The 27197-nt window shown below is 47.3% G+C and overlaps 1 protein-coding gene across 14 annotated transcripts in view; it reads right to left on the bottom strand.

The window, feature by feature from the left end:
- Positions 1 to 1211: 1211 nt before the first annotated feature.
- The window catches only part of FNBP1 (formin binding protein 1), a 108716-nt gene continuing 82730 nt past the window's right edge, over positions 1212 to 27197 (bottom strand). Inside the window, exons 9-18 of one of the 14 annotated variants that reach the window (XM_036218083.1) lie at positions 24693 to 24890; positions 23568 to 23750; positions 18217 to 18231; positions 14582 to 14691; positions 11894 to 12026; positions 10494 to 10615; positions 10061 to 10200; positions 8224 to 8382; positions 5113 to 5125; positions 1212 to 4289 (exon numbers count right to left, since the gene is read on the bottom strand). In XM_036218083.1, the coding sequence (XP_036073976.1) occupies positions 4139 to 4289; positions 5113 to 5125; positions 8224 to 8382; positions 10061 to 10200; positions 10494 to 10615; positions 11894 to 12026; positions 14582 to 14691; positions 18217 to 18231; positions 23568 to 23750; positions 24693 to 24890 (1224 nt within the window). In that variant the 3' untranslated portion in view covers positions 1212 to 4138. Of the gene's footprint in view, positions 4290 to 4924; positions 8383 to 10060; positions 10201 to 10493; positions 10616 to 11893; positions 12027 to 14581; positions 14692 to 18216; positions 18232 to 23567; positions 23751 to 24692; positions 24891 to 27197 lie in introns of those variants that run through there. The other 13 variants (XM_036218087.1, XM_036218089.1, XM_036218084.1 and 10 more) reach the window with 13 other exon arrangements.

Below are 27197 nucleotides of genomic sequence, written 5' to 3'. Positions count from 1 at the left end.
CCCGAGCTCTGAATCAGAGCCGCTTGCGAACTGCTGCCGAGGTGACCGCCTGCTGCCCCACCTGGCACAGAGGTGACCGCCTGCTCCCCCAGCGGTCTCCGTTCTCAGCACAGCTCCCCAAGGCAATGGAGCCCTCCCCCAACAACCCAGAAACTGGCCCAGAAAGGTGGGGACGCACCCGGGGCTGGCCGGGCCCTTCAGGGAGGCTCTCGGCGAGGCAGGCGGGGACTCTTCATGTCTTGCACAGAGACTGACTATGTCTGAAACATGGCAAAGCCCAGGAAGAACGTGCTGGGAACATTCCTCCCAGATTAGTCTTTTGCCGACAAGTTAGACAAGAAGGCCTCGAGGCACTAATCGAGTCACCTTGTCCCCTTTATCACTGAGAACTGTGACTTCTTGGCTCCCTCACCCCATCGTCCCCGGCCCTGATGGCAGCAGCCTTCAGGGACGAGTAGGTGATCTTGCTTTAAAGGCCAGTCCCATCCATGTGCGGGAGGAGGCCAAGGCCGCAGCGAGGCCTGGTCTCTCCCCGGTGGCCTCGCCTCGCGCCCCTCAGAAAGCGAGTGGACACTTGGCAGGGCTGCTCTGTTCACACTCCGAGCTCTCAAGAACCTTAGGGAATAAAGAAGTGTGGGCACAAACTATCCCCGAGGGCCTGGTGAGATCTGCAGTCCTGGGTGTGGAAACAGGGCCTCCCGCCGCACATCCAGGGGGGCGAGGCACGGGCCCCCCTCCCTCTAGTGCTGCACAGAGTCTGCGGCTTGACAGGAACTAGTGACTATTCCAGCCAAGCTTCCCGGGGAGGAGGGGAGGGGGCTTGGGCACTTGCGACGCCAGACTGCCAAAGAAACGCAAGTAAACATGCCAATTACACAGCACCCCCGCGCTCCGCCACAGGGTCTCCGAACACCTAGAGTCGCTGCCAGCAGAGTCTGCACACAAAACAAAAACCTTCCAGGTCATCAGAAGCCTCCCCCAATCCCTGGACTGACCGCCCGAATTCCACCTCTCCTCCGACGTCTGACAGCTTCTCCCCCAGTGGGTGGGGGTGGCAGTGAGCGTAAGCCAGGTGGCGCGCCCCTCCCCAGGCAGATGGCGGTGAGAGACGCAGGAAATCATCGAGGTGCAGACCAGAGCCCAGGCCCAGCGCTCACCCCAGGGAATCCGAGGCCGAGGTCACCTCTCTGTGCGACAAAACAGTCCCTTGATACAGTGCCAGAAGTTATACTTTTATTGAACATTTAGAGGATTAACATGTAGTTACAAGGTCAACGTAAGCCTTCCAATGGAACACTTTATTTGGTTTAATTCCATCTCCAGAGACAAACGGGCGATTCCAGAACCTGTACGACGGCGACGGACCCTGACGACATTAAAAAATGCCTCCAACGTTTAAAGTTAGTGCAACACACACAAATAAATCAACGTCAGGTTCAGACAGAACCTTGGACCACTTTTTAAAGAAGTTGTTTTCATGACAGAAGCACAGGAGGCAGAGCCATTAAGTCTGAACCTGAAATTTCTGGAAAAATACTTAGCAACGCCATCATCTTTTTTTTTTTTTTTTAAATGTTCAGTAAACTTCCTTCTGTAATTACAGCTGCCCCCAAAAGGCATCAGTGGCCTTTGCGCTCCCCACTGGTGAGACAAGCCAAGGGCTCATGCCGCCCGAGCGTCTCCCGAAAGCTTCGAAATGAGCGTGAAAAAAAAAAACCCTGAAGGAAAACCCCCATTCCAGCGTTCCATTGCCTTCGAACGTCTTCCCATCCAGCAAGGGAGGAACTGGCTCAATGACAACTCTCATTTTGCTTTGAAGCCATTTTCAGGGCAGATTATTTAAAAAAAATAATAATAAATTCGTCCTTCTTCTAACACGACAATATTCTAGCATTGGTGGAAAGATGACAGGCAGGAAACGAGGGACAGCGAGAGGCACATGGGGGAATTCCACGTTTCTACTCTATGCAAACTGCTCTGTGATGATAGATGACTTCACAGTAGGCTTCCCAGAGTGCATGATACATCTCGACTACCATGTAATAACTTGTTTCCTCTAATCAGCCCAGCCGGTGCAGCCCTGCCTATCCACGCGGCCACACAGATCGGTAGAGAAGCAGCAAACGCCAAGGTTCACGTCAAAAAGCACTTGTCACCCATTCTTGTTTGGATGCAGGTGGTCCGGAAGGGGAGAGAGAAAAAAAACAAAAGGTGCAGAGGATACGAGAGGACACAGCATATTCTATTCTGGGTTTAACACACGTTAAAGGAACAAATTGCTGCAGCTTATACCTTTCCCCCTATGTTGCAAGAAATTAATCTATCCTGACCCATAATACGAAAGATGCAATGCACATGCATTACTGAGGCTCTAAGATCCGATTTTAAAAAACCATCAGCATCCTTGTGGAGAGCGGTCAGTGGGACTTGGCGAAACTCATACGCTCCTGGAGAGACCCGGTCGCCGTGCCAAAGGAGCCCTGCGCGGAACCTCTGGGATGGACTGCCCACCTCAGCCACGCACCTGCTGGTCCGGGGGCGAGGCCCACACTCTGCGCGCTGTTGGCATTCTGGCTTCAACGTCACCGTCTTCGCGCGAGACTGATGTATGCTACAGTGGGCCACCCAAGCTGCTGCTAATGTGGCAGCCCTGAGACCCCCCACCCCCACCCCGACCCCCAGCCTAGCCTCGCTTCCGGGGGAGGAAGTGAGAGAAGGCGCAGGCCCCATCACTCACTAGCACTCAGCCCGAAGCCACTTCCTCTCCACCTGCAAACCCCAGGCATTCGCCTGCTCATGCTTCTAGTCACTGAGGTGACGTGTGGCCAACCCCGGTTTGCTGAGGGGAGCCATTTTCCTACCCCTGGACGTGTAGGGCCAACCCTCTGGACCTGCCATTTCTGTCCTTGTCTTAGATTGCTCAACGTCGAGGAGAACTGAGGATGCTCAAGGTGCCCACCTAGTTACCAAAAAGCCAATGAAAGAAGAGGTCCCCTCCCTTCCCTGGGCCTCCGATGGGGCCCCGCTGACAGAAACTCACAGCCAGTGACTTCTTCTGACTGTTTCTGCACCGAAAAAGGGAAGCTACGGGGCTCTAAGGCATGAGCGGCCGCGGGATACGCGACCTCAGGTTTTCCTCAAAGATCCGCAAGAGGAAGGAAACGCAGCTCAAAAAGCGGACTCAGTTAACTCCGTGGCCTGGAGAATGCGTGAAGAAGGGTGAAGCCGAAGCCACAGGGTCACCTGCAGGACCACGAGCGCACAGGGTCTTTGGTGACGAAAGCGCTCAAATGCTAAGACGCGAACCTTGGGATTCATGGAGAGAGGGGCATTTTCTCTTTGCCGCGAGCTACTGTGGGCGCGAGACACTTGCTCACCAAGCGTCCCGGCTGCGGCTCTCGGCTACAGGAGGACGGTGTGTAGAAGGTGGCTGGGGCCACCTGCCACCCTTTGAAAGGGGGACACAGGCTGGGCGGCAGGGCTGGCCCGCAAGCTGGAGGCTGACTTCCAGTGTGGACCTTTCTGGGCCACTAAAGACAGGGCCCCAAACAACAATATTGTGTGTGTGTGTGTGTGTGTGTGCGCGCGCGCGTGCGTGCGTGCACGCGGGTGTATGTGGGTGTATATCCCCAGGCCCACCGCTGACACTCAGGCCATGAGATGTCGCAAGGGCCACTGTTTAGTGTGCGGCGAGGACCCATCATCAGACAAGGCCCACCGCATGCTCTCTGGACCGGGGAAAAGATGCGTATTTTCTAATGTAAACCACGTGGGACAGCTTCGACGACATTTGGATGCTCAGTCCACGTGGCACACGCCTGACCCACCTTGTCCAGATTCTGTTAGTCTCCCCAGGAGACCAGTGGCAAAGTTTTCACAAAAGGCACAGTGTGAACCATGGACAGGCCAGGCCGGGCCGGGCTAGGTGGACTGAGGGCCAAGGCGGGGGCTGGGGGATAGGGCGGGAGTGTGTGTCTAGCTACCTTCCATGGCCCTGCGTGGGGTGGGAACTGGGCTGGGGACAGACCTGTCCCCAGGAGAGGCGGCCCCCGACTGGGCCATGGAAGGAGGTGGACCCCGTGAAACATGCTGTAAAAGGAAAAGAAAGAAAAGGCAAGCAGCTGCACGGTGGGGGGTGTCACTCGAGGCTGAGATTCTGAGGGCCACACTCCAGCCCAGCCCGGGAGCCATCTGTCCACGTGCGCGCCAAGCAGGCCTGTGGAGACAAGCAGACCGCAGGGCTTCTCCTGGGAGGGCTGTCCCCTGGCTCCTTAACCACCTTTAGGAATCTACAACAGAAACAGAAAGAGAAAGAAAAACATGGGGTTAGAAAGGAAGGTGGGGGGGGGGGTGGGTGAAGGGGAGGGGCGGGGGCAGGGGCGGCCATTCTGGACAGCCGGCCCTGGGGGGAGGGGGGAGGGGGAGGTGGGGAGGACTTCAGAGCAATTGGTTACCACAGGGCCCCACAGATGAAGAACTTTCACGGTTTTATCTCCCACGTTTCCTTAGAGAAGCCCACGCAGAAGAGGGGGCCCCCGTCCACCCCGAGTCATCTTTCTAATAAACTGGGCTTTGAAAGGCCGGTTCTCTCTCAGACTGGCACTCTTAGTTCTTTAGCAGTAACATGTAACATCTTCGGTGAAAAAGGAAAGCTTGTTACTCAATGTGTACTCCCCACAAACAGTCAAAGTTCTTCATCTTGCGGACGGGCGGAGAAGAGAAGCCAGAGACAGACTCTCGAAGCCCTTAGGTGCACACGGGGTAGAAACAGAAGGCGCCGTCACGTAAGAGGAGGCAAGAGCAGGATTTTTAAAAAGCATTTGGCTAGAAAATTCCCCCATTACTGAAGACGCAAGAGTTAAACGCTTGGAATACAAAGAATCGCTTTCTCAGAAAGGTGTAAAATCATTTAAAATACACAACGCTGAGAAAAATATAACGTTTATTAGAGAGGCAGGTACGAGGGTACAACTAAAAAGTGCCAGACAGTCTTTTCGTTTAGGATAAGGACAGAGAGAAACAACCACGTCGGCCGTATTCACACGAAACTTACTCAGAACCCAAGTGTCTACTATAAACTCAAGCGAGGAGCGGCCGCAGGGCCCTACCTACCCGTGACACAGTCCTTCCACAAAAACAAAAAGGTCAGGACATGAGGCAGCGGAATCACCAGTAAAACAAACAGATAAAAGAGCAAAACGTTAAAACAAACGGAATTCAAGTAATCCTTCTTAGTTTTCAAATCGCAGTCCATACAAATATATTGGAGGGGGTTTACCGGACGAGTTTAACAGAAAGCAATTTAAAAACAACAACAACAACAAAACGAAACCATAAAAGAAGATAGTCACAATCCAGTTGACCAATTGAAAGTTCCTCTAGTCCGAATGTTTTGGCGATTATTAAATAGTCACATCGTAGACACCACACACACACACATACGCACACTCAACACAGACGGGCAGGGGGTCCGGACCGGGGGGGGGGGTGGCGGGGGTGGGAAGGCTTCTTTTCACATACACATTGGTAACCTCTAAGTTTATCTCTAAAATAAAAAAAAAAAAAACTTTATAAACAAGCTGGGACTTTGTTTCTTTTATTTTAACAGATAACTATTGGACGAAAACAAAGTCTACTTCAGACCGAAAGGGAAATTCCTGATTCCTTGGGAATCGCGTCAATGCATTTTTCATGCTCTGACTAGATGGAAATGAATCTGTAGAATATCTACCCCTGTTTGGTCAGGATCACAGGGCTCCATGAGCTCCAGGTTCTGGGGTGTGCGACTCACATGAATGATCATACTTCAGGCGCCAAACCTGCCCCCCCAAAATCAACTGAGCTATTTTCTGAATGGAATTTGCACAACGTCAAAGGAAAACGAACGAAACCTCGCGGGAAGCCATACTTTTCGAGGCTGGTGTGTAAAGGGCTCATGTTCTCTTGCCCCACGTTAAGGCTTTTTCAGTGGTTAGTTTGCTTTTCCCCAGCAGTTCCTACTCTGGAAGTGAGTTCCTCACCGGATAAAGGTGAGATGGTAACACGGCAGGGTCTCCCATTCACAGGTGACAGACCTAAAGGGCGACCTCCTGCTGCTCATTAAAGCATGGCCCTGTGGTGAAGGCTCAGCTGACCTTTTTTTTTTTTTTTTGCAATACTTAAAAAAAGAGGACTGAAATATGTCCCCCAAGAGGGAGGTCTGGGTTCAGGCTGAGTGCCTTTATCAATATTATGTCAGCAAAAGTATAATTATTCCAAAGGAATTTGAATTACAAAATTATATTAAAAAAAAAAAATCAGGCCGACGGGAGGGGGTTTCCTGCTTTTGATACTGTATTACAATTGCGTCAGATACAACCATGGGGTTGGGGGTGGGGAACCAGGTGAAGGGTCTCCGGATCTCTCTCCACTATCTCTGCAAGTTCCTGAGATTCTATAATTTTTTAAAAACAAAAAGTGTTTTAACTATCAGGCTGTCATGAAGTAAAGGTTCCTAAGTTCCACCCCGGTGGCCTTTGTGAGAACGGTAAGCGAACTTCTTCTGCTGGAATCTGCGACAAGCACCGGTACCTCCTGCCACATCCCTCCCCACCCCCGTTTGCTGCTGTGGCTTTTAAGAATCAGCTTCAGATTGACTGGCGCTTAGAAAAGGAGCCCGATGTTGAGGCAAGGAGCTAATTTCCTATTTAAAAGTAGGAAGGACAGGAATCATTTTTGAAGCCAAATAGAAAGAGAACCTCAAGGTGACACCTTCATTCTGACCCATTTCTAGCTGTTCTCTGGCGATCTCAGGGTCAATCTTCGAAATGGGCACAAGTGCCGGGCTTGGTGCTCATCTCTGCATGTGACCAATTTACTGCCCGCCCTGCCAACTTCAACATGCAAATCCCCATGTGACCCAGATTCCTTTCAAGATGGTGAAACATTTTATTTTATTCTGGCTACTGTTAATTCTATGAAATGAGCAGCAATTCTAAAATGATTTTCAGTAACTTCATACTTGGGGTCTTAAATATGCCATTGATTTAAAATAAATCTCCCCTCTGAAAATCTCTGTGCTGGAGTAATTGGGGGAATCTCACACACACACACACACACACACATTATTTACTTAATTTTTTTTTTCAAATATAGATTGTAACTTTCTTTTTAACATCTCTTTTCCATCTGTACTACTCCCATTAATATAAATGTGAGCTTAAGGCAAAAAGATAATATGCAGGGAACTATGGAAATCGGAATCTACAGGCCTTTTCTAAATCAAGTTCACATTAGAAATTAATTAAATTTGAAAAAAAAAAAAAGAAGCAATGTGCTTGGATCTGCATCTGTGTGCAGAAGCAAATGCTATGTCTACGTACAGCCCCATGTGGGAGGCGTCAGCTGAGTACAGCTCCACCTGCCACAAAACCTCCGACAGAATAAAACGAAGCTGTTTCATGTAAGTTTATCTAAATAGCACTAGCACGTTTGATCAACTGTTGACTGGCAGAAGGCAGCTCACTAGGCATGTGTAAGAATCAACTAGGTGTAACTGACCAAACCTTTCCATATTTCATTTGGTTTTCTGGGATCCAACAGACATAATATGATAATCACGATACTGTAACAATGATCTTAACCAGGTTAAGTAAAAATACATACTTTTGGTACCAAAGAAAGAATCTTATTTGCTTTTTTACTCAAGAAGGGGGAGCTGTGATTTACGACTTTCTCCAAAGTGAAAGTAAGATGTAACAAACTCTCACGGTTCAACTAATTAACTAACAAAATGTAACATTCTACAGTGGTTCGATTTGTGGCAGATACTAAATAGAAATAAGAGAACTAAAGTCTTCTGCACCCCTATGATGTATGCGGACTTTGAAATTCAGAAATATTGATTACAAGCTACAAGGAAGCCTTTTTTTTTTTTTTTTTTTTTTTTGGCTATCTACAGATGCTGCCAAAAGAAGACAAGTTTACCATATTTCAAATGACACAGCTGTAAATTGGCAGTTGGCAGCTTTCCACATGACATTTCATCAGCAACTCGATTATAATCAGGACTAGACAAGGAGATTCAGGTGTGAGGTGCCTGATGCCCACTGAGGACAAGTACAGTGATGTTCTCCATCGTCTTTTGAAGAACTGCCTGTAACAGTCACAGTTGTGGGGAGAAACAACTCCAATTTTGTAAAGTTTTTTTTTTTTTTAAGTTGTATTAAATATAAGTCTTAGCACCTTTGGCATTTTTGTCCAAATAGACTTCGACGTACGAAGTGGGGACATAGCCCTCTTCGTCCTCGCTCCTCCGGATGCGGGTCCACCCATCGCCTTTGTCTTCCTCGATGACGTACAGCGTTTCTCCTTCGGTGACGGAAATGGTTCCTTCATTCTGACCTGGAAAAGCAACGGCACCAAATGTCAGGTTTCTGGTCCCATCCAGGCGGAGAGCAAACAGGGAGCTTGGCGGAGTGAAATGAGTGTGGCTGAAGTGTCAGGTGGGTCCTCAGAGGCACGGCCCCTCCTCCATCCCCCCCCCCCACCCCCCAGACGCCCTCTCCGGCCCAGAAGCATCCAGTTCTCTCCAGTCCATCTCTCCACAGAGAAGCTTCTCCAACTCCTCCCGCCTCCCTCCGCGAGGGCAGAAAAACTCTGTCTTCTTCTCTACTCCCCCGCCCTTGACTCTCTCTCTCGGGGTGAAAGCCCTCAGGTGGCTTGGACCGCACCTCCTTCCACACCACCCCCACTTCTCTCTGGCTGCCCGGGTTCTTCCCTGCAGCTAAGGCCCCCCTCCTCCTTCCGCCCGGAGCGCACCTCCACCTCGACGCTGCCCTGACAGCTGGCGCGCAGCACGGTGGGCCTGGGCTCCTGGCTTTCGCCGTACGCGGTCCCCCACCCACGTTCCCATTTCAACGGACAGACGTCCCCACCGCCCCGGAACGCAGCTTAGGGGATCATCTTTGATCCCTCCCCGCTCCAGCCCCGCTTCCAATCAGCCACGAGTCTGAGCTATAGCATCTCCGTCATTATCCCTTAATCGAGGCCCCCGTGGCCGTCTGCTAAGATAAGTTCAAAAGATGGGCCGCCGCTATCCGAACAGTATTCGGAAAGGCACATTGTTTAGGGAGCTGTTGAGGGGGTTCAGAGGGGACATGGGGGGTGGTGGAGGAGACGGTTTGGACAAGAAGTAAAATTGGAACATTTAACCTGGTGTTTCTCTTGCTTCTTTTGTCATAATGGACATTTAATGTATTAAAGGCTCTGCAAAGTTCCACAGTAAAGAAATCTGTGAAATTCGTTTACCCCAGGGCTCCCCCAACTTAACCGAACTCACTGTCCTTCTAACCACTCCCCCCGTTTCTCATCGCCCCTACACCCCTGCGCTCGTGACTGCACATGTCCTCAGACACAGCCCTGCCTGTGGCCAGACTCTGCTCGGAGACTTTCCATAGCTCCTCAGCATTTGTCACCCCAGCCACAGGCACCGCCTCACTGAGTCTTATGTTCCTAAGACGCCCAAGTTCCAGCCACAGGAGCCCCGTGATGTCCTCACCTGCAGCGGGCTGGGTGGTGCCCAGGCCCCTGACACACCGCAGCTTGGCGAGCTCTCTAAATGCCCTCAAGGACATGACCTCGCCCTCGGGTGAACCCCTGGGAACCCCGCCCCGCCCCGACGCTAGGTACCCTGGCTCTGCTAAGTCCTGCGAGCCGCCCTCTCCTAAACGCATGTCTGCTTTGTTTCTCCAAGGCCGGACGCCTCCGGCATCGCACCCTGATTCCGGGGCTTTCCAAGGCAGGAGCTCTATTGACATTGAACGAATGGATGGAATAATCATTATGTGCTACTACCCGCTGCAATCAGGCTTTTTGAAAGTTGTTAAATTATACGGACCAAAGGGCGAAATATATAGCCATCAAAACAATAATAATAGCAATAAATACTGACAAACACTATGAGCAGAACAAAGGAGTGATAAGAGAAAGATCTGGAAGGCTTCAAAAGTCACACCCCCCAAAAGCGGAGTGACTCGGGCCATTGATGGAGAGTGGGGAGCCCCGGCGGAGGAGGTGTTACCGTCGAACGTGTAGAGGGCTTTGCAAGTCCCGATAGCGGGGAGGGGCTCCTCATCGTCAAACTCGTCGTCGAAGTCCGTGGCCAGCACCTTCACCTCACTCTCCTGGCTCTGCTCCTCCGTGTAACTGCCATCCGGGCTGCTCAAGAAAGCAAAACGCACAGCCACTATAGCCACCGACCCCAGCGAGGGCGCAAAGTCATCCCCCGAAGAGCCAAGCGCTGGCGGGCGCCGCCCCCTGCCCCCCCCCCGCCCCCCCCCCCCCCGCAGCGCGGGCACCAAGGTCACCGTAAGTCAAGCCGCGTGCTCCTCGCGCGCCCTGGGAAAACCACAGCTCGGGCACCGCAGACCCGCTGGCGTCCGGGGTCCAGAATCGGGACGTGAGCACAGAGCGGGTCCCGCTCGCCAGAGGGCAGGGCCGTTCAGATACTGTACCTCTCCCGGTCCTGCGCGCAGTTGTTGACCGCCGGCGCGGTCTGGCCGTCGTACATGCCGCTCTGTCGCCGCGCCTGGTCGCCGCGCGCCGGGAGCCTGCCTTCCACCTCTGCCAGCCAGGCCTGCAAACAAAAGCTGTGAGACCCCCACCTGCCCGCAGCCGGGCCCCCCGCGGAGTCTACAGGCCCCACCCCCACCCCACTCCTCTGCTCTTGGGCATGGAGGCGGACCACGTGGGGGCCGGGTCTCCAAAGTGTTTGCATTGGACTGTCCGAATGTACTGGAAGGCGACTGCTTCCACGTCACCCCAAATTGGAGAGGTGGAAGCAGAGGGATTTAGGCAACCGCGTGGGTGGTGGAAGGCTCTGGGCCCGAAAGGGCTGTGTGATTTCTGCTTAAGTCACTTCTAGTTCCTTCTGGTCCCAAACTTCTATGACCATGAGGTCACACTGGGAAGCATGAGGGTACAGCCACACTTGAGCAATGACTCAGTTTGAAAGCCACACTTCCCTTTTTTTCTTGTGAGTGTAACTTTTTAATAGTAAAGAAACTTGTGCAAAGGAAATTGAAGATAAAATGATCTTCAGTAACATTTGAACTAGTCACAGTATTTAAGTTACACTCGAATAGTTACACTGTTCAAAAGGCAAAAGAATACAGATAATCTGAAAAAGACATTTCTAGGTTCTAAAAACGCAAACATTAATAAATTAGTGACATTATAAACACCATAAAAAAACCGCATTTGAGACCTCGTTGGTAGAAATAACCTGTCTGCAATGATCAGCTCTGAATTTGCTTTTCCGGGCTCTGCAGTCTTTAAATTTGGTGGTGGGAAGGGGAGAAGTCTTTCGCCCACAGCTTTGAGGGCTCCTCTTTCTCCTTAAAACACTTATTAAGGTGTTTTCAGAAATGAGTGCTTTCTACTGACTTCTCATTGGTATTTCCTACCGGTTTTCACATATATTACCTTTTCATAAGGCGTTTTCTGAAGGAACAATAATGTATTTCAATCAGTGTTTTCACTGTCTGTTTGAATCACTGAGATGGACGATTGTGCACTCCCAATTACACCCACTATCGACGTGAGACATCGTAGAACAAACTCAAGTGAAATGCTTAAAAAGAGCACTGTTTCCAAATAAACACAGCTTTCGACAGTGTCGGTGTAAAGGGACACAATTAAACAGGGCCTGCTGAGGAGCGGACCACCTGGGGGATGACGCTGGATTTTCCCTTTTCTCCCGACTCGTGAGGCATGCTGGCCTGTCTGGCTGTGTCTCCCTCAGTGACAGAAAGGCCGGTGCGCGAACCGTTTTCGCTTCGTGACACCCATCCCCCCCTCTTCTGTTTCTTTCTTTCTGTCCTTTTTCTCCCCCCTAACGATAGCTTTTCCGTACCTCAAATTTCTGTGCCTCTAGTCTCAGTTTTTCGATATTTTGGTTGACTTCCGTTAATTTGTGGTCCAGACTGGCTGGGTCTCCCATCTGAGGATTCTTTAGGTAAACGTCTTTCATTTTTGTGATGGCATCTCTGGGAAAAAAAAAAAAAAGAATGAGCAGGATGTGGGAAAGGTCAATGTCATCAGCCAACCATGTTCTCTTCCCATCTCGGAAACTATGTGAGTGGGACCCCGAAAAGACTGCGTGTGGAACAGACTCTCGGGCTCAGTGTTCCTTCTTAAAACTTCTCTGTCAGATTGCCACTACCGACATCTGAACCATCCGGGAGAATGATGGTTAAAACTAAAACCAAACAAACCAACCCTTTAGTTTTCTTTTCTGAATGGCATCTCCCTATTGTCTTCAGCCAGTGAGACACAGAAATCCATCCTGTTCCTCCCTCTGCCCCAACAACAGTAAAAACAAACAAAACCTAAATATTTGCATGTGCGCATCCTTTATGCAAACCCAAGCTACAGCTGGCATCCTGGGTCTTTGTGGGCTGCAAGTGTTTACCTCGTGAAGATGCGCAGTTCCTTGCTATTTTATTACACACTATTTTGACTATTAAGAAACCGAACCCATGGTTGGCAGCCAGGACGGGTGGGCAACAGAGCCCCAGAGCTGCGCCTCCTTCCCCCTCCCCGAGACCGTGTTCTGGAAGCCCTCCCACAGCAGCATGAGTGAGGAACCCCTCAAGAAGGGTCACTGGCAGGCCTGGGGTCATCTCTGGGACCCGAGGGCTGCAAGGGGCTTTCGGGAGAATCTGAGTTGTGAAAAGTTTAGAGCAAATGCCTCTGCCAGCCTTAACGAGCTTCAGCAAAAGAAAATCCCAAGCAATTATAAAACACAGGACCAACGCACCAAACCATACTTTGAGTCATGGGAAATAGTTTAACTGAAAATACAGAAATAACAGGAAGAGAATGTCCACAAGTGCTCACCAACCCGCTACCCGCTTCCTCGCTGTCTGGGAGTCTGAGCCCATACATCCTGCTGCCCTCCCCGCCCCCGGGCCACGTCCCCCTACCAGAGCTTTCGGTCCTGCACTCCCAGCTCCCTTGCCCAGCTCCGCTTCCTCCCCCTGCCCCCAAAAGCATGCGTCGTTTTCCAGTTTTCCAGCATCACATAATTTTCTCTTACACTTGTTGTTTCTCGTCTGCCTGTCCTCGCTAGAACAGAAGCCCCTTGAAGGTGCTGGATGGACTTGAGCACCGTTCACTTGATACGTCCCCAGGGCGGGGTCATATCCGGCACACAGTAGGTGCTCAATAAACACGTTAGAGGAATCAGTGATCTCATAACAAACATATGGTCAGGTCACGTCCACCTTTACGAAATTCCTCTCGACTTCCCAGCCTTCATCTCCAGCTCTGCCCTGTTTCTCCCAGCAAGACTTCTGCCTCCCCTGGTCAGTCTCTCCAGAAGTTTCATCTTATTCATCTTTTCAAGGAACTGACTTTTAGATCTGTTGAATGTGTATTTTTTTTATTTAATTAATTTATACCCTTTGCTTTATGATTTCCTTTCTTCCGTTTTCTTTGGTTCAATTCGCTGTTCTTTTTCTAACTTGGGTTCTCGGCTCACCGATTTTTAGCGCTCTTTGTTTTTAAGGTGTATTGAAAGCGATGAGTTTTCCTTTATGAGCATGGCTTTGGTGACACCTCAGAACCTGACATGTAAGATGAAGGTTAAGGCTCAGTTCTGTTTCATATATTTTCCAATATCTAGTGTGATTTCTTCTTTAGCCTGAGTTACTTAGAGCTACATTTCTTAATTTCTGAAATTTCGCGCTTGGTTTCCAGCTTCATTGCCGGCTACAGAGAACACCCCTTGAATGATATCTATCCTCTGATGTTTATGCAGGTTAACTTTTTAAAAACCAGGATATGCTCAATTTGGGGGACATGTTCTATGTGTGCTCAAAAGACTGTTTCGAGCCATTATAAGGTACATGCGTTTTAGGTCAATTTTATGAATTCTATTACTCAAATATTCTGTACTGACATAGTCGACCTGTCCTATCGATTATGGAGAGACATGCACTAAAAAATCCTCTACTCGAATAATGTATTTGTATTTCTCGTCTTTATGTCAAAAAGGTTAGTAGCACGATCTTTGTGTTTTGAGGTTATATGCTATTATGGTCCTACAGATTTAAAATTTTATTATCTTCCTGGTGACTCGAGCCATTTGTTATTTGAATCATCTGTTATCATGAAGTTTATCCTCCCGAGCTGACCAGTTCGGGGGCTCCTCTGGCCTGGGAGTCAGCCTTGCCACGCCAGCCGGTGTTCTTTCGGTGGGCATTTGCATCGTATGTATCTTTCATTCTTTACTTTCAGACTTTCTATACGTTACGAGTTAGATGCGCCTTTTGTAGACAGGGCGCTTTATATCTTCGGTGCCCAGAATATTTACTTGTACACAGCAAGTACTCCATGAGCGGTCATTACACGCATAGATCCATGAGATCTGCCTTGTGACCAGCAAGGGCTGCTATGGGGTTAAAAGGTGAACCAGGCCTCCTGGCCATGACCCAGGTGACACACACGTAGCTGAAATTATACTCAAATCTAGTTTAGGGTGTCCCGCCTTTCCAGACTGAACTCGAACGGCTCAGTGAGTCCTATTGATCCGCCCTACCTTTGATCCATCTCCTTTTGAATTTCTTTATTTAACTCGTCGACTTTCTGTTGGAGCTTTTTCCTTCTCTGTTCAGGTGGGAGGTTGCTGAAATCCTCCGGCGTGGCGCCCTGCGGATGCAAACAGAAATAAGCCAGAAAAGCCTGACAGGACTCCTTGAAACAAGATCCCGAGGAAGGGCCGCTGGGAAGAGTCCCCAGACACCAGGGGCTGCAGATGTCTGCGCGCGTTTGTGAAATAAAGTCAGCCCTTTCCCACGACACCCGGCCGAGAAGCGGAATCAGTCCATGCAAACCACCCTGCGTCCCGCCAGCCCCTTCGGGTGCCACTGATGCTGGCCAAGCCACCTCTGGAAGGGCAGGAGCAACGTCGCAGGGAGGAGAGAGGAAGAAATACTCTCGACTCCGGGGAGAATCGATGAGAAACCTATCTGGGGACAGATTCTTCACTTTGCCCTCAGTGTCCGTAGAGACGCTGAAGTTTTAAAGTTTCTCCTTAGGAAACGATGATAAGCGCCCCATCAACCGTCCTGTGTCGAGGGCACTGCCTCCCCACTCCCCGCGTCCCGGGGCCCCCCTCCCCCCGAGTCTGAGTATTCCTTCCTGTCTCTTCGCACAGGCTGAGGCCAAAAGTTTCCATCCCCGTGAAGTGACGGATGGGACATCTAGTTCCTCAGAGAATGTGGGTCAAAAGGACACTTACACAAGATCTTTCCTCTGCCCCGCTGAACCCTTCCCTCTGCTGCCTCTAAAAGTCACCTGGTCACTTCTTTTGACATCTGTGGGGTAAGCTCATAAAATTCACACAGGGGGTCCTCCCCGACCTCATAACACATGAGATCAACCTCGGCTGCTTCTAAGCCTTCAGAAGTATATTTTGATATCTTGATTTCCTTTCAAAAACAATTGCTGTCTTTCCTCTGAGCACGCAGTTTAAGTTGAAAATTACAACAGTGAGTTTCTAAATTTTGACACGGGCTCGCTCATTAGAAGATGTGGCTAAATTGTGGTTATCAAGTGCTTCTCCTTGAGTGAGGCTATTTTCATAAAGAGAAATTTATTTAATAACCAGGGATAAGCCACAAAATTTAGAAGAGAGATTTCACTTTGAAACCAATGAAAGCCACAAAAGCCAGGCTGGCCTTGGGGAGTGGGCGGTAAAAAAGGGACCCAGATAAAGTCATTCCAGAATCAAGCTGAGCCTGCCAAGCAGCTTACGTGGTGGCTTGTGACTCTAGTTCCTAGGCTGCTTATGATAAAATGCCAGACTGTCGCCTGCAAGTGTGTGATTCAGCAAATAGTTTACCACTGAGGCCACACAAAGACCTTTCAGCTAATGTTCTCGTGTGTGCATGAGTGTGTGTGTGTGTGTGTGTGTGGAAGGAGATAAGATTTGCGTGAAACCAGAATGAATGGAAGTGACTATTCCCTAATGTCAAACCAAGGAAATTCAATTTGCCTCTAAAACGAAGATGAAACAAACTAATTTTCAATATAAAAATAAATTGGATGTTTTTTTTTTTCTTTCCTACATTCGACTGTGTTATAATACTTCAAACCCTAATTATTTGCTCAATTCAATCGCTGGGCCTGAAAGTGTTAATAGTTTGTTCTTATGCTGAATTCACTTAAAACAGATCAGCATGTTTTCTAGAGCTGAGGTTTTGTTCCTTAATGCTGGAATCCACAAAACCCAGTGTACGGTACACTGTTTCAGAAGTCAGCAGCTCTAGTCAGCAACGCTACTTTGTTGAGGTTTACTGAGCCCTACCACGTGCTGAATGCAAAAGAACTTTCTACAATGATGGAAATGTTCTCAGATCTGCACTCTCCAAGACAGTAGCCTGTATGGCTACTGAGCACTTGGAATGTGGCTAGTGCCACTGGAGAACTGAATTTTACAATTTTACTGAACTTTAATCAGCACAAATTTAAATCGCCACATCTGGTGGGTGGCTGCCATATTGGAAGACGCAGGTCTAGACTGTGAACAGGGGTCAGATTTGCGTTGTTGGATAAACAACTGCAAAGAAATCTATGAGTAAAACACACTGCGCTTATGACTTATAAACGGATACCCCAGACAACAACAGAAGGCAGCCCTGATTATTTACAAAAACTAATATAATTACATGATAAATGAATTATTTCCAATGGCTCAAGAGTTAGTCTAATTGACCAGTTAGGTCCCTTTCAATACATAGTCTCTGTTTCTGTGTTGTTTCTTAAAAAACTAATCTCAATAACTATGCCTCAAACAGACATCACGTCTGTTTGATTCAGGTGAACAGCGTCTTCTAGATCCAAAAAACTTAAGATTTCTGGAAGTACCTTAAAACAGTCTTTTTGTCCAGGAGCCTTTTGAAGCTTGAATTCTTTCAAACAATACTCTGACCTATGATTCATTTTGCCATGAAGGAATTTATATTTATAGCTTTGAGGCAGAACAGAGTTTCTTCCATCTTTGGAGCAGCCCCAGAGAACTAGGGACGAGGAAGTCACACACATGTGCGTATATTTTAAATGGCTGTGGCTCTATCTTGTTTTCCAGCTTCTGGAATCAAACGCTTGCTCCTGAGCAGCCACCCCCCGAAAGCACAAGTTGCTTCTTGAGATTTTACTCTTCTTGCACCCAGGCCACCTTCGATCTTTCCATCGTGTACAGTCCTTAACCAAGGATTCACCTAAGAAACGTGTAATTTAATAAAATAGTCGTTTTCCTTCAAGGGTTGAGTCAGTTGCCAAATACTAAGTCAGACTGAAGAAAGTTCTGTATCTATAGATACGCGTATGCGCACACACACGTATATGTAAGAATAGCGTATCACGCATTATCGACAGCAGTGCATAAATTCAGCGCCGACCTTGCTGAATTGTCACGGTTTACCACTGTCCCTCACGTCTGGAGGTGCTCAGCTGCGGTGCCTGAGAACGCTACGTGACTCACACATATCTGAAGGATAGTTACGGGTTATGTCGGTTAAGGTTTTCTTTTAATAAATGTACTGATTAGTTTTTTTTCCTAGGGGCGAGACGATTAAGTAGAAACAACACAGAACACTGAGTAAGTAAATCATTTTAGAAAGGCTTAGGAGGCTTTTTTCCCACTCCATCAAATCATCTTGTGATTTCTCGAATCGGCTATGCACAGGACGCCACGGTATCTATGTGGCACCCGGAACCACGTCACGGTCTTCGATTCTTGCAGGTGGCCCGGGACCCCCGTTTGTACTGGCATGTCTCTCTCAGGCTCTGTGGTTCCCAGGGAGAAGCATCCATCAACTATTAAATTTACTTTTAGTCAAACGGGTCGAATCAGTAAACTCCCCAATTTTTCGTATTTCTATTCATACTTAAGTAAAGTCAATCCACGTGTGTCATCCTCTTAAGGCCCCGACAGTAAAGAGAACCAAACCAGGAGTTAAGCGTTAATCGTCTTAGCAACTGGAAAGGTTAAGATCACCGCTGTTAGCGCCTCGACCTGTGTTATTCCCAAGGTCTGGAAACAAGGACCAGCGACACAAGGGAGACCCGCGTGTACGGTTAACTCCGAGGACAGGCTGCGCACGGCACCCACGCGACACACACCGAGGAACCTGATTAGAGTCAGGACATGCAGGGAACAATTGTGCTTACCAGCTTGAGAGAAAGCTTCGTGGAAAAGTTGGAGGGGGTGACGGGAAAAAGAGAGAGAGAGGGAGAGAGAGAGAGACAACACATCAGAAGCAGCGAGACCCGCCAGTCCCGCCGCGGTGACGCGCACACACATCCACCTGTCGCTTTGTGGGGATGACGGGGGGCGGATCTGTGCGAAAGTTCACGAGAGGGGCCGGTCCCCACCCAAAGCTTTCTTTAGCTGCCGCGTTGCCAGAGCAAAGAGGAAAAGACAGAGGGGCGTTTCTGTGCACGGGCCTGGACTGGACGTGGCGCCCTCGGCCCGGGTATGAACTAAAATGACTTTGTGGTCAGTGACATAAAATGGTGATATGAGACAAAGATAACCACGTAGCCTTTTGTTCACCGAATCTGCCATGGGGAGTTTAACACAGACTAAAAGAGTCTGCGAAGCAATGGCTTCCATGACGTACGAGTCTTATTTTTTTTCTGCGAAGGAAATCTAAGAAATGCAAAAATTGGCATTTCTTAAAGGCATGAAGGCAAACTCTCAAATTGGCAACTGGGTAACCACAGGCCTGGACGGCTTGCTGAGAGATGACCTCCGGGAGCCAGAAAGCCCCTCAGCGCCAGCTGGACACGGGAAGACGATGCTGTCGTCCACCTGCTCTGCAGAAGGGGTCTTCAGAAGCCTTCCACGGGCTCTGAGTCCTACCCATAGGGGTCAGAAGGCAGTGGGGGGACCAACAGGGGTGGCCGCTCTCCAGCGTCAGCTTGGTGAACCAGCTGTCTCAACTGCCAAGGGCTCCTCCTTGCTGGGCCTTAAGGAGGCATCTCAGAATTAGGAAAAGAAACATTTGGCTCTTCATTCCTAGGGGAGATCTGTTGCCCTTTGATCATAAATTGGGGGGAGGGTGAGTGTCCAGAAAATCTGGTCTTTAAGGCTAACTCAAAGTTGACCCTTCTTTGTAAACAAGCATTCGCCATTTAAAGAAATCGTCTCTATGAAGAAAAAGGAGAATTTTAAGGAAAGTAGCAAGACAAAACTTTTTTGGGGGGGAAAGGTACAGCGGGTCACAGGTGTGACCGTCCTTCTGTGGGCAGTCTGTCTACGTGAACTCTTCGAGCACCCCCTGTGAACCCCAGCACAGATCTGGTCACCACGATTGGAGTTCATTACAGACAACATTTATGGTGCAGAGCAGAAGACTTTGCAAAATACCTTCCCTACAAAGCACACCGCCATGTACGAATGCTTGCTCACCCATGATCGTCTAAACGTCGCTAATTCAAAGAACCGAGATTTGAACTCGGTACGCTATCTGCTATCGGCTTCTTCCGTTAAAGTTACATACTGTCTCTTTAGAATTCCAAAAAAACATCGGAATGAATAGACTACGGATATTACTGCTTCATAATCATCAGTCATTGGGATGGAGACTAAATCCCAATAGAAATAGGACGTACTAAATTCACAGACAAATTCCATTTTCCGCAGTGGACAGCGATGGATAACCCGCGAGAAGCACCATCACAGTCCACGGTGTTCCTTGTAACAATTACGAACCGGTTCTTGGTCTTTAGTTGCAAGCCAGCCGGTTAGATCGCTTACAATGAGAAACGGAATCGTCCGGCAGGAGGATATTTTAAAGGCTGCAGCAGGTGCCCTGCGAGTCACCCGAAGCACTGAAAAGCTGTCGGTTTCAGGCGACAATTATGGAGCCTCGGGAGCCACAGGTGTCAATAACACATGAGGGAACACAGAGCTAGCGAGTCCATGTGTCATTGGGCAGGCACAGGTACTAACCTCAAGTACAAAGAGAGGGGACGATGGGAGTAAACATGTCGGCCATGCGTTTGAGGCCGTGGAAAGTCGTTTGACTATGCTATGACCTTGCTTATGTGTCATGGATTTTTTTTTTTTTTTTTTTTTTTGGTAGGCTTTATGGCATGACTCCCTTAGGGATCCATCTGTCCCAAGCGTGGATGTGGATGACCACACCACGACCACCGCCATCTGTAAGAGCGTCACCCTGCCGTGATCACGCTCTGCGGCTGCGTTTTATGGGAGAAATTCTGCCATAAAATCCTACCTGGTGATGGCAGTCACCACCAATGAAAAGGGAACAAGGCAAGCTCCGCTTACTGATACTTTTAGGAAGTTTGATTGTGATTGGGGAGTTTGATTCCTTTTTCGATTGGAGTTTTCCGGATGAAGGAGCCTGTGGTTGAATTTATCCAACTAGGCTCTGTTTCGGGTGTCCGGGTCTCTCAACTGAGAACTGCCTTTCTCGGATGGAAGCATAACAGAGCGCATCCGGTCCCCGGTCTTGGTGAGGTCAATGGGGTTAGTGCCTGTGCTGTGACTGTACAACCTGGCCGTCACAGGTGAACTTACAACATAGTCCCTAGCTTCAAAAGCATACGTGGGTTTCCCTATCGTCCTCTTCATGAGTTCTTTGTGAAAACAGAAAGACTGAGTCTGCCAATAATCAGCAAGAGAACAAGATATAATGAATAAAGTTAATCATAAGACTGTAACATCTGACAAACAATTGGTAAGAATTTTCAAAATCTTTTGGTCAGCTTCGATGGTATTTTCCCACACAATTAACTCTAACTCACTGGGGAAAATATGTCTGTATTTTAGATTTAGAAGTCCCTTGCTCAGACTAGGAAAAAAAAAATCTGAATTTAAGACAATAAAATTATACTTTATAGATTGCAAATTGAGAACACTCTCTAGTGTAAAGATAAAATGATGGTTAATAATGCTCAAACGGCATACTGATCTTTAAAGACAGTTGATGAAAGAAATTTTCTTACAAATGTCAATGGTTTACAGCAAAAACTATTTTATCCTGTTTAATTATTTAGAAAAAAGTCAGCTAGGAAATATTTGCACAAGATTTATACATTCTGATAACAGAAACAAATATTTTAAATCTGGATCTGAAAGCAAACATAAATTAAAAGACATTAAAATCATGGATTTGTTATTTTTCTAGGATACTTTTCCTATCTTTGGAAAAATAATCTTAAAGTTAAAAAGCAGAATAAACAAAACAGTAGCAAAAACTGTATCCTTTTAGTCATAGATCTGGTAAACCATGTACCTTCCGTTTTGAAATTGCTTTAAAATCAAATTTATTTCCCCATACTTCAGATGGTTTTGTTCTGAACTTCCTGATCTTACTTCTGTGATGTATTTCCTTTTTCTTTTTTCTCCTTTCTCTTTTCCGAACTGCTACATCCTGAAGGGACATCAAATCTGACTCTGACTAACATAAGGGAAACGAAAATATGTTTCTGTTTCTTTACTAATGTTTTTAGTGTGTGTGTGCGTGCAAAAGAAAACACGCTCGCCATTTTGAAAAAAATTTTAACAGAGGTTTGCTGAGCATACATTTGAGGAGTTAGAAATAAAATTCATTTTGCTAATTATGGTGAAAAAAAAAAAGGAAGGGGAGTGACTTTAAACCATCAAAATAACCAGTTTCTCATTTCACCGTTTTTTGTTTTGTTTTGTTTTTAAGTGTTATGTATTTTTTCTTGCCATCTTTTTCTTACTTATTGATTACTGACATTCTTTGGTCTTTTCCTAAACATTTAGAGAACACCATGAAACAGATTCGGAAACCATTCGCAACCAACAGACTGTGTGATGCTGAGGGAGGCATGGCCCAGCTATAGAAACAAATGGTAAACGACCATGAATGAACAGTCAACATCCCTCGTCATGAGATTCCGAAAGACAATGCAGGGATGTCTATTAGAAATACAATAAATGAGTGCTCCGTAAAGGTTTTGGAAGTGGCAGAGATGGGTGAACTGATTTACAGTTAGTGTAAAACTTTATGGCCCAGCAAAAACACCCTGGTTATCCATTGGAAATTCTTCAATGAACAAGTGGAGATGGGCAGGGAGTTCTAAAAGCCAGGCCAGCATAACCAAGATCTAACGCTCGAGTTCAACACGATCCATCACCTATCCACTTCTGAAGCTATACTCTGACTTTTAGCAATGGCTTTCTTAAAAGCCTTAAGAAACTAAATTTTTGAGTCTTCACCTCATAAGCTGGGTAACCTTAAAACAAGATGGTTCCACCAACCGTATTCTTTGCATAAAACTTTCAGAGTGCCTTATTAAAGGAACTCTGCATGTAAAGTAATGGGGGATTCTGTCCCTTATTTTAAATGAGAACAACTTAGCCCCCAAGATGGGATATGAGAAGCCCTTACTGGATATGCTAAGGCACTAAATGTTTGTTCACTCCTGACAGGCACGCTTCATCATCTGTCATAAAGGACATTTTGTGACAGCTTAGGCTGGACTGGGCAATTTTGATTAATTCAGGATGGAACATATCACTTTATTTCAATCTTTATTCAAAGTGCTGTTCTACTTTGGGTTGCTGGATGAATTCCATAAAACTCTGTGACTTGAGCACGTGCAGTCTGAATTAGAACGGCCCACCTGAGTCTAAATATTACATTATCATATAAATATAACCATATTATAAGAGAGTCTCCCTCAATGCGGGGGTTGCAGGATCTCAGACTACGAACAGGCCCCCTGGCTTTAACACCTGGCTCTCTGTCTTCCTAACTCCATCTTCATATGCTTCCGTTTCCTTATGGGAAAAATAAGAAATTTCAGTACCTCGGTACCGTAGGACCTTAGGATGGCTGAGAAAAGTAAGTGAGCACACGGAGCGGCCTGGCGTATAATGAGCGCTCAGTAGATGTCCGCTGCCATTGTTACTTAGCTCTTTAAAGATAAACACTGCATTAGGCCTTTTCCGGTGAGATGTTTCATCGGAATTTTTATCAACATCGTCCAGGTTCACCGGAACGGCGAAAAAGAAGCCACCGTAACCCATTCCCCCTCTGAACCCTGAGGGAGTTGAGAGAGAAGTGTCTTCAGGTCACGTATCGTTTCAGTAATTACTGAGCAAGTATTGTCTGACTATACAGAGACTTCCAATTCTTCATGTCATATGCTAACTTTAGAAACTGAATCTAAGTTTCCTCTTTTTTTTGGTAAAATCGAGGTAAAATATTAATGGCTTAGAGGTTTTAAAAGGGGAATGGGGAAAAGTCCTTCTGGAACGTCCTCTGGGCTGGCTGGCTTTCTCTCTCTCTCTCCTTCCATCCATTCTGTTCCCTTCCTTCTTCTTCTTCTTTCTGTCCTTCTTTCTAACTATGTACCATGAATCATAGGTTCTCATTGTTTCGTGTTATGGGAAAACACAATGGATTCATTCACAAACAAAATAAGTTATGCAGAACGAAACATGCAACCAAGCGCACGAGAGAGAGAGAGAGAAAGAGAGAGAGAGAGAGAGAGAGAGGATCCGGAGCAGAACTTACCCCTCGCTTGAGGCTCCTGAAGCAGTGGATTTTGGGTTTGGAGGTCATGAACTCGTTGAAGCGGTGGGAGAGGGGTTCCTTTTGCTGCTTGGGAGACTGGGGGCCGTTGGGAACAGCAGAGGGTGAGGCAGAGGCAGGGGGAGGAGGGGGAGGCTGATGGGGGGACGTTAAAAGGGACATAAGCTACGTGTAAGAGATGGAGCAGTGACAGAGTAAAAATCAGAAACAAGAAGATACAAAACAAAAATAAGCATCAAATAATATTTGGAATCCAAAGCAAGTCAAACACAAACAATCAAATATTTAGGCCATGGTCCAAAAGAAAACGTGGAGAACATGTCAAATAAAGAACATGGTGAAAGTGGGAGTTTTAGTAAGTGATGCGACGGAAGAAGAGCAAGAAATATTCGACAAGCGGCTCATGCAGACTTTCACATGCAAATTACAGTTCTAATCAGTTACTCTGAATCACTTTTAAGGCAGGAGGGTGAATATTTTGAAACCGCCTAAACTAACACAGCTTGATGGGAGAAAATGAAGGACCCGAAAGGCTCAGGTTGTGAAAACAGCAGGACAGTCTCACGAAATTAAATGTTACATGATTCTACGGGTAAAGCAGTCACGTTGCCGTGATCATATTGTAAGCCCAGGTTAACGCCATCATGCACCCATGTCTCACGCTATAAAAAGAAAACGAAAAATGTTCATGGATCCACATGTTAGCGTGAATTCAAAACCGAGTTATTAACCCGCGGAAACCATTTCGATTAGATAGGCTGATAAGCTTCTCCCCGCCGAGGCAACCGACCGGCACCGGCTGGGGGGCTTAGGAGTGAAAGGCATGATGGGAAACGGCCCAGCAGTCAGTAAATCTGTTAGTGTGGGTGACGTGGTACAGTGACAGTGCATCTGGAATCAGACAAATGGCCATGGCAAAGGTACCGCCACCAAAGAGAAATGCTGTCTTAACATACAATAGCACGCTAGTTTTTTTTTTCTTTTTTTTCCTTTTTTTTGTTTGCATTCTGAAACTACAGATTTAAAATCTTTTTGAGACTGAAAGATAAAGTCAAAATCTCCACACTTTATGAAACTCGTTTCACACCGGGCACCAACCATCAGTACCTTATTTTTTTTGATGAACGGCCATAACTTTCCTTTGGATTTGCCGCCGAATTTGAGCTCGGCTTTGCCATCTCCTCTGGAGTTTGAAAGGCTGTTGTCGGACACCGTGCGTTTCATCGGCTGTGTGTAATCCTCAAATTCGAAGTCTCCAGGCGGCTCAAACCCTGACTTATAAGCTTCTATCACCAGCTGTGAATCCTGGAATTACACACGAATACATTCAAATACACGTAAACGCTTTCTACGCAATGAATTGCGTTCGCTGAGTACAGATATCATTCCAAGGAAGTTACATTGATTGATAACAGATTCCCGCCCCCCCTCAGTAATAGTCTTAATCATTAGAAAGAAGTATGTCTAGTTGAGATTTGAAGATACTTTCAATAGCCACATTTCTATATTTGGAGAAACAAATGTCAATTAAGAACAACTTTGCTAAAAGCAGGAAAATTTGGCCATTATTAAGCAAGTCCTCTGAAAAATACAGTACTATAAAAACCTGGTTCCCATCAGAAGTCCTTACAGCTGTTTAACACACACGAAGCAAAGGGTAGGTAACCTCTCGAATTTCTTGGTTTGCTGTGGTTCAAAGATAATTAATTTATCGCATGATTTTTTTCCCCTTTATGCGTGAGTTTGTTCAGAGTCTCTCCTCCACCAGAATGTAATTGCTCTTCCGTTTCCCCTCTACCATCTCCCTGGTCCCCAGATCGCGTCCGGTGACAATAATGGCAGGCAATGAACGTGCTGAGTAAAGCAGCGAACGACCGACTCCATTGTGCACACCCTGCCTGGAACAGTGGGTTCGACATCTCAGGGTCGGGTGGTGGAGACAAATGTGGGAGGAAACTACAACCATAGCGTCCTTGATATAAAGAGATCGGGTACCATAAAAACTCGCGATTCGCGGTGACGCTCCAACTCAGCGACCGACCAAATGAGAACACAAAACTCCCAGAGAAGATAATATGGAAAGATGTCAACTTCTTAATGTGAGCCCCCATTTTAGCTAAGAATTGGTAGGTGTGTCACCGACGGCCAGCTGTCTTCCAACAGCCAATCCCCCTTCCTTCTTAGTGACAAGAACCCTGATTTTAAGTTGGGCGCATTGCCGCCTCGCTGAAAGCCGTCACTAACCAGTCTTCTGTGCGGCAGGAGGCGGCCGCCTGACTAAGTTTGAGCCCTGAGATCTCTGAGACACAGGAAGGGGTCTAGCGTGCAATCTCAGAAAGCCTCTTTAAAGGGACGACATGGGCCCTTTCCCTATTCTGCTTTCTGGAACTCGGGTGTGACGGCTGGAGCTCCGGAAGCCACGGTGAGTTGGAAGGGCGCAGGAGAGCTGTGGCCTGGGAGGAGTCTGGGTCCGTGAGGCCCACGCTGTGGCTGGACCCTCTGCCGGGGACATCTTTCACATGAGAGGAAAAATAAACCTCCACGTGGAAGACACGCTCATTCTTTTTACACGAAGCTAAAGCTACACCAGCAGGTTCACTCCCACAATCCTAAGTGTGCCAATGGCCTTCATCTGGTCTGGTGAAAATATGACCACTTGGTATAAATGGAAACTAACCTTTCATAAATAAACCAGTTTGGCTTGAAAGTAATCAGGTGTTTTAAAAACTGCATTAAGGGATAGAGGGATGTCCAGTTAGTTGGAGGTGCGGCTAACCCAGCTAGGAGCTATCCCATTTAAATGCTACTGAATCACCGCTTTCAAGTCTTTGCTCAAATGAAACTTCCTGGTATAATATTACCCCACCCCCAACCAAGCACTTCCTCTCACTCTTTTTGACTTTATTTTTTCCCAAACTCTAAATAACGTTCTCGTTTGTGCTGTTACTGCCTCTCTTCAGAACCGTGCCTGGCACTTGTAAAAGGGCACGTACATTCACATGTGTGCCAGAAACTCTGCTTGTTCTAGAAATAAATAAAAAAAAAAAAACATGGCAGTGGGGCTTAGGGGCTTTGGAGCCAGGCGGACAGTCACCACGTGGCCCCGAGCAAAGCCATAACCTCTCTGAGTTTAGAGTTTTCCTCGGTGGGTCGTGGAGGGGACCACAGGCATGGGATGAAGCAGGTATTCGATAAATGTTCCACAAACAATTTTCTAAAAGCACCATCGACTTTTCTCAAAATGAAAAATTATAAAAAGGATAGAACAGAAATTGAACATGAACAGGCAGAAATGAAAGAGGGTGCGACGAACGAAAAACTACAGTAAAAATTCTTAGGATCAAAGCAGCAAGACCATAATGAACTGCCAAGAACCGAATCTGCAAATGAAGAAAAACTCGGGGGGAATAGAAATGAATGAATGAATGAATGAATGAACGAACGAACGAACAAACAAACAAACAAACAAACAAATAAATAAATCAAAACTGGAGCAGGGCTCTTTGGAAAGAGGAAGGGAATCTGCCAGGAGAGACGGCCTGTGTGAATGAAGAAAGGTCCGACCTTCGAATTCTCAAAGACAGAGCAAAGTGATTCATTCATTCACTCATT

This window comes from Rousettus aegyptiacus, unplaced genomic scaffold, assembly GCF_014176215.1.
Source record: "Rousettus aegyptiacus isolate mRouAeg1 unplaced genomic scaffold, mRouAeg1.p scaffold_m13_p_3, whole genome shotgun sequence".
In the NCBI taxonomy this organism is placed as follows: domain Eukaryota; kingdom Metazoa; phylum Chordata; class Mammalia; order Chiroptera; family Pteropodidae; genus Rousettus; species Rousettus aegyptiacus.
Note: the sequence above shows the minus strand (reverse complement) of the source record. Positions and strands in the feature narration are given on the sequence as shown.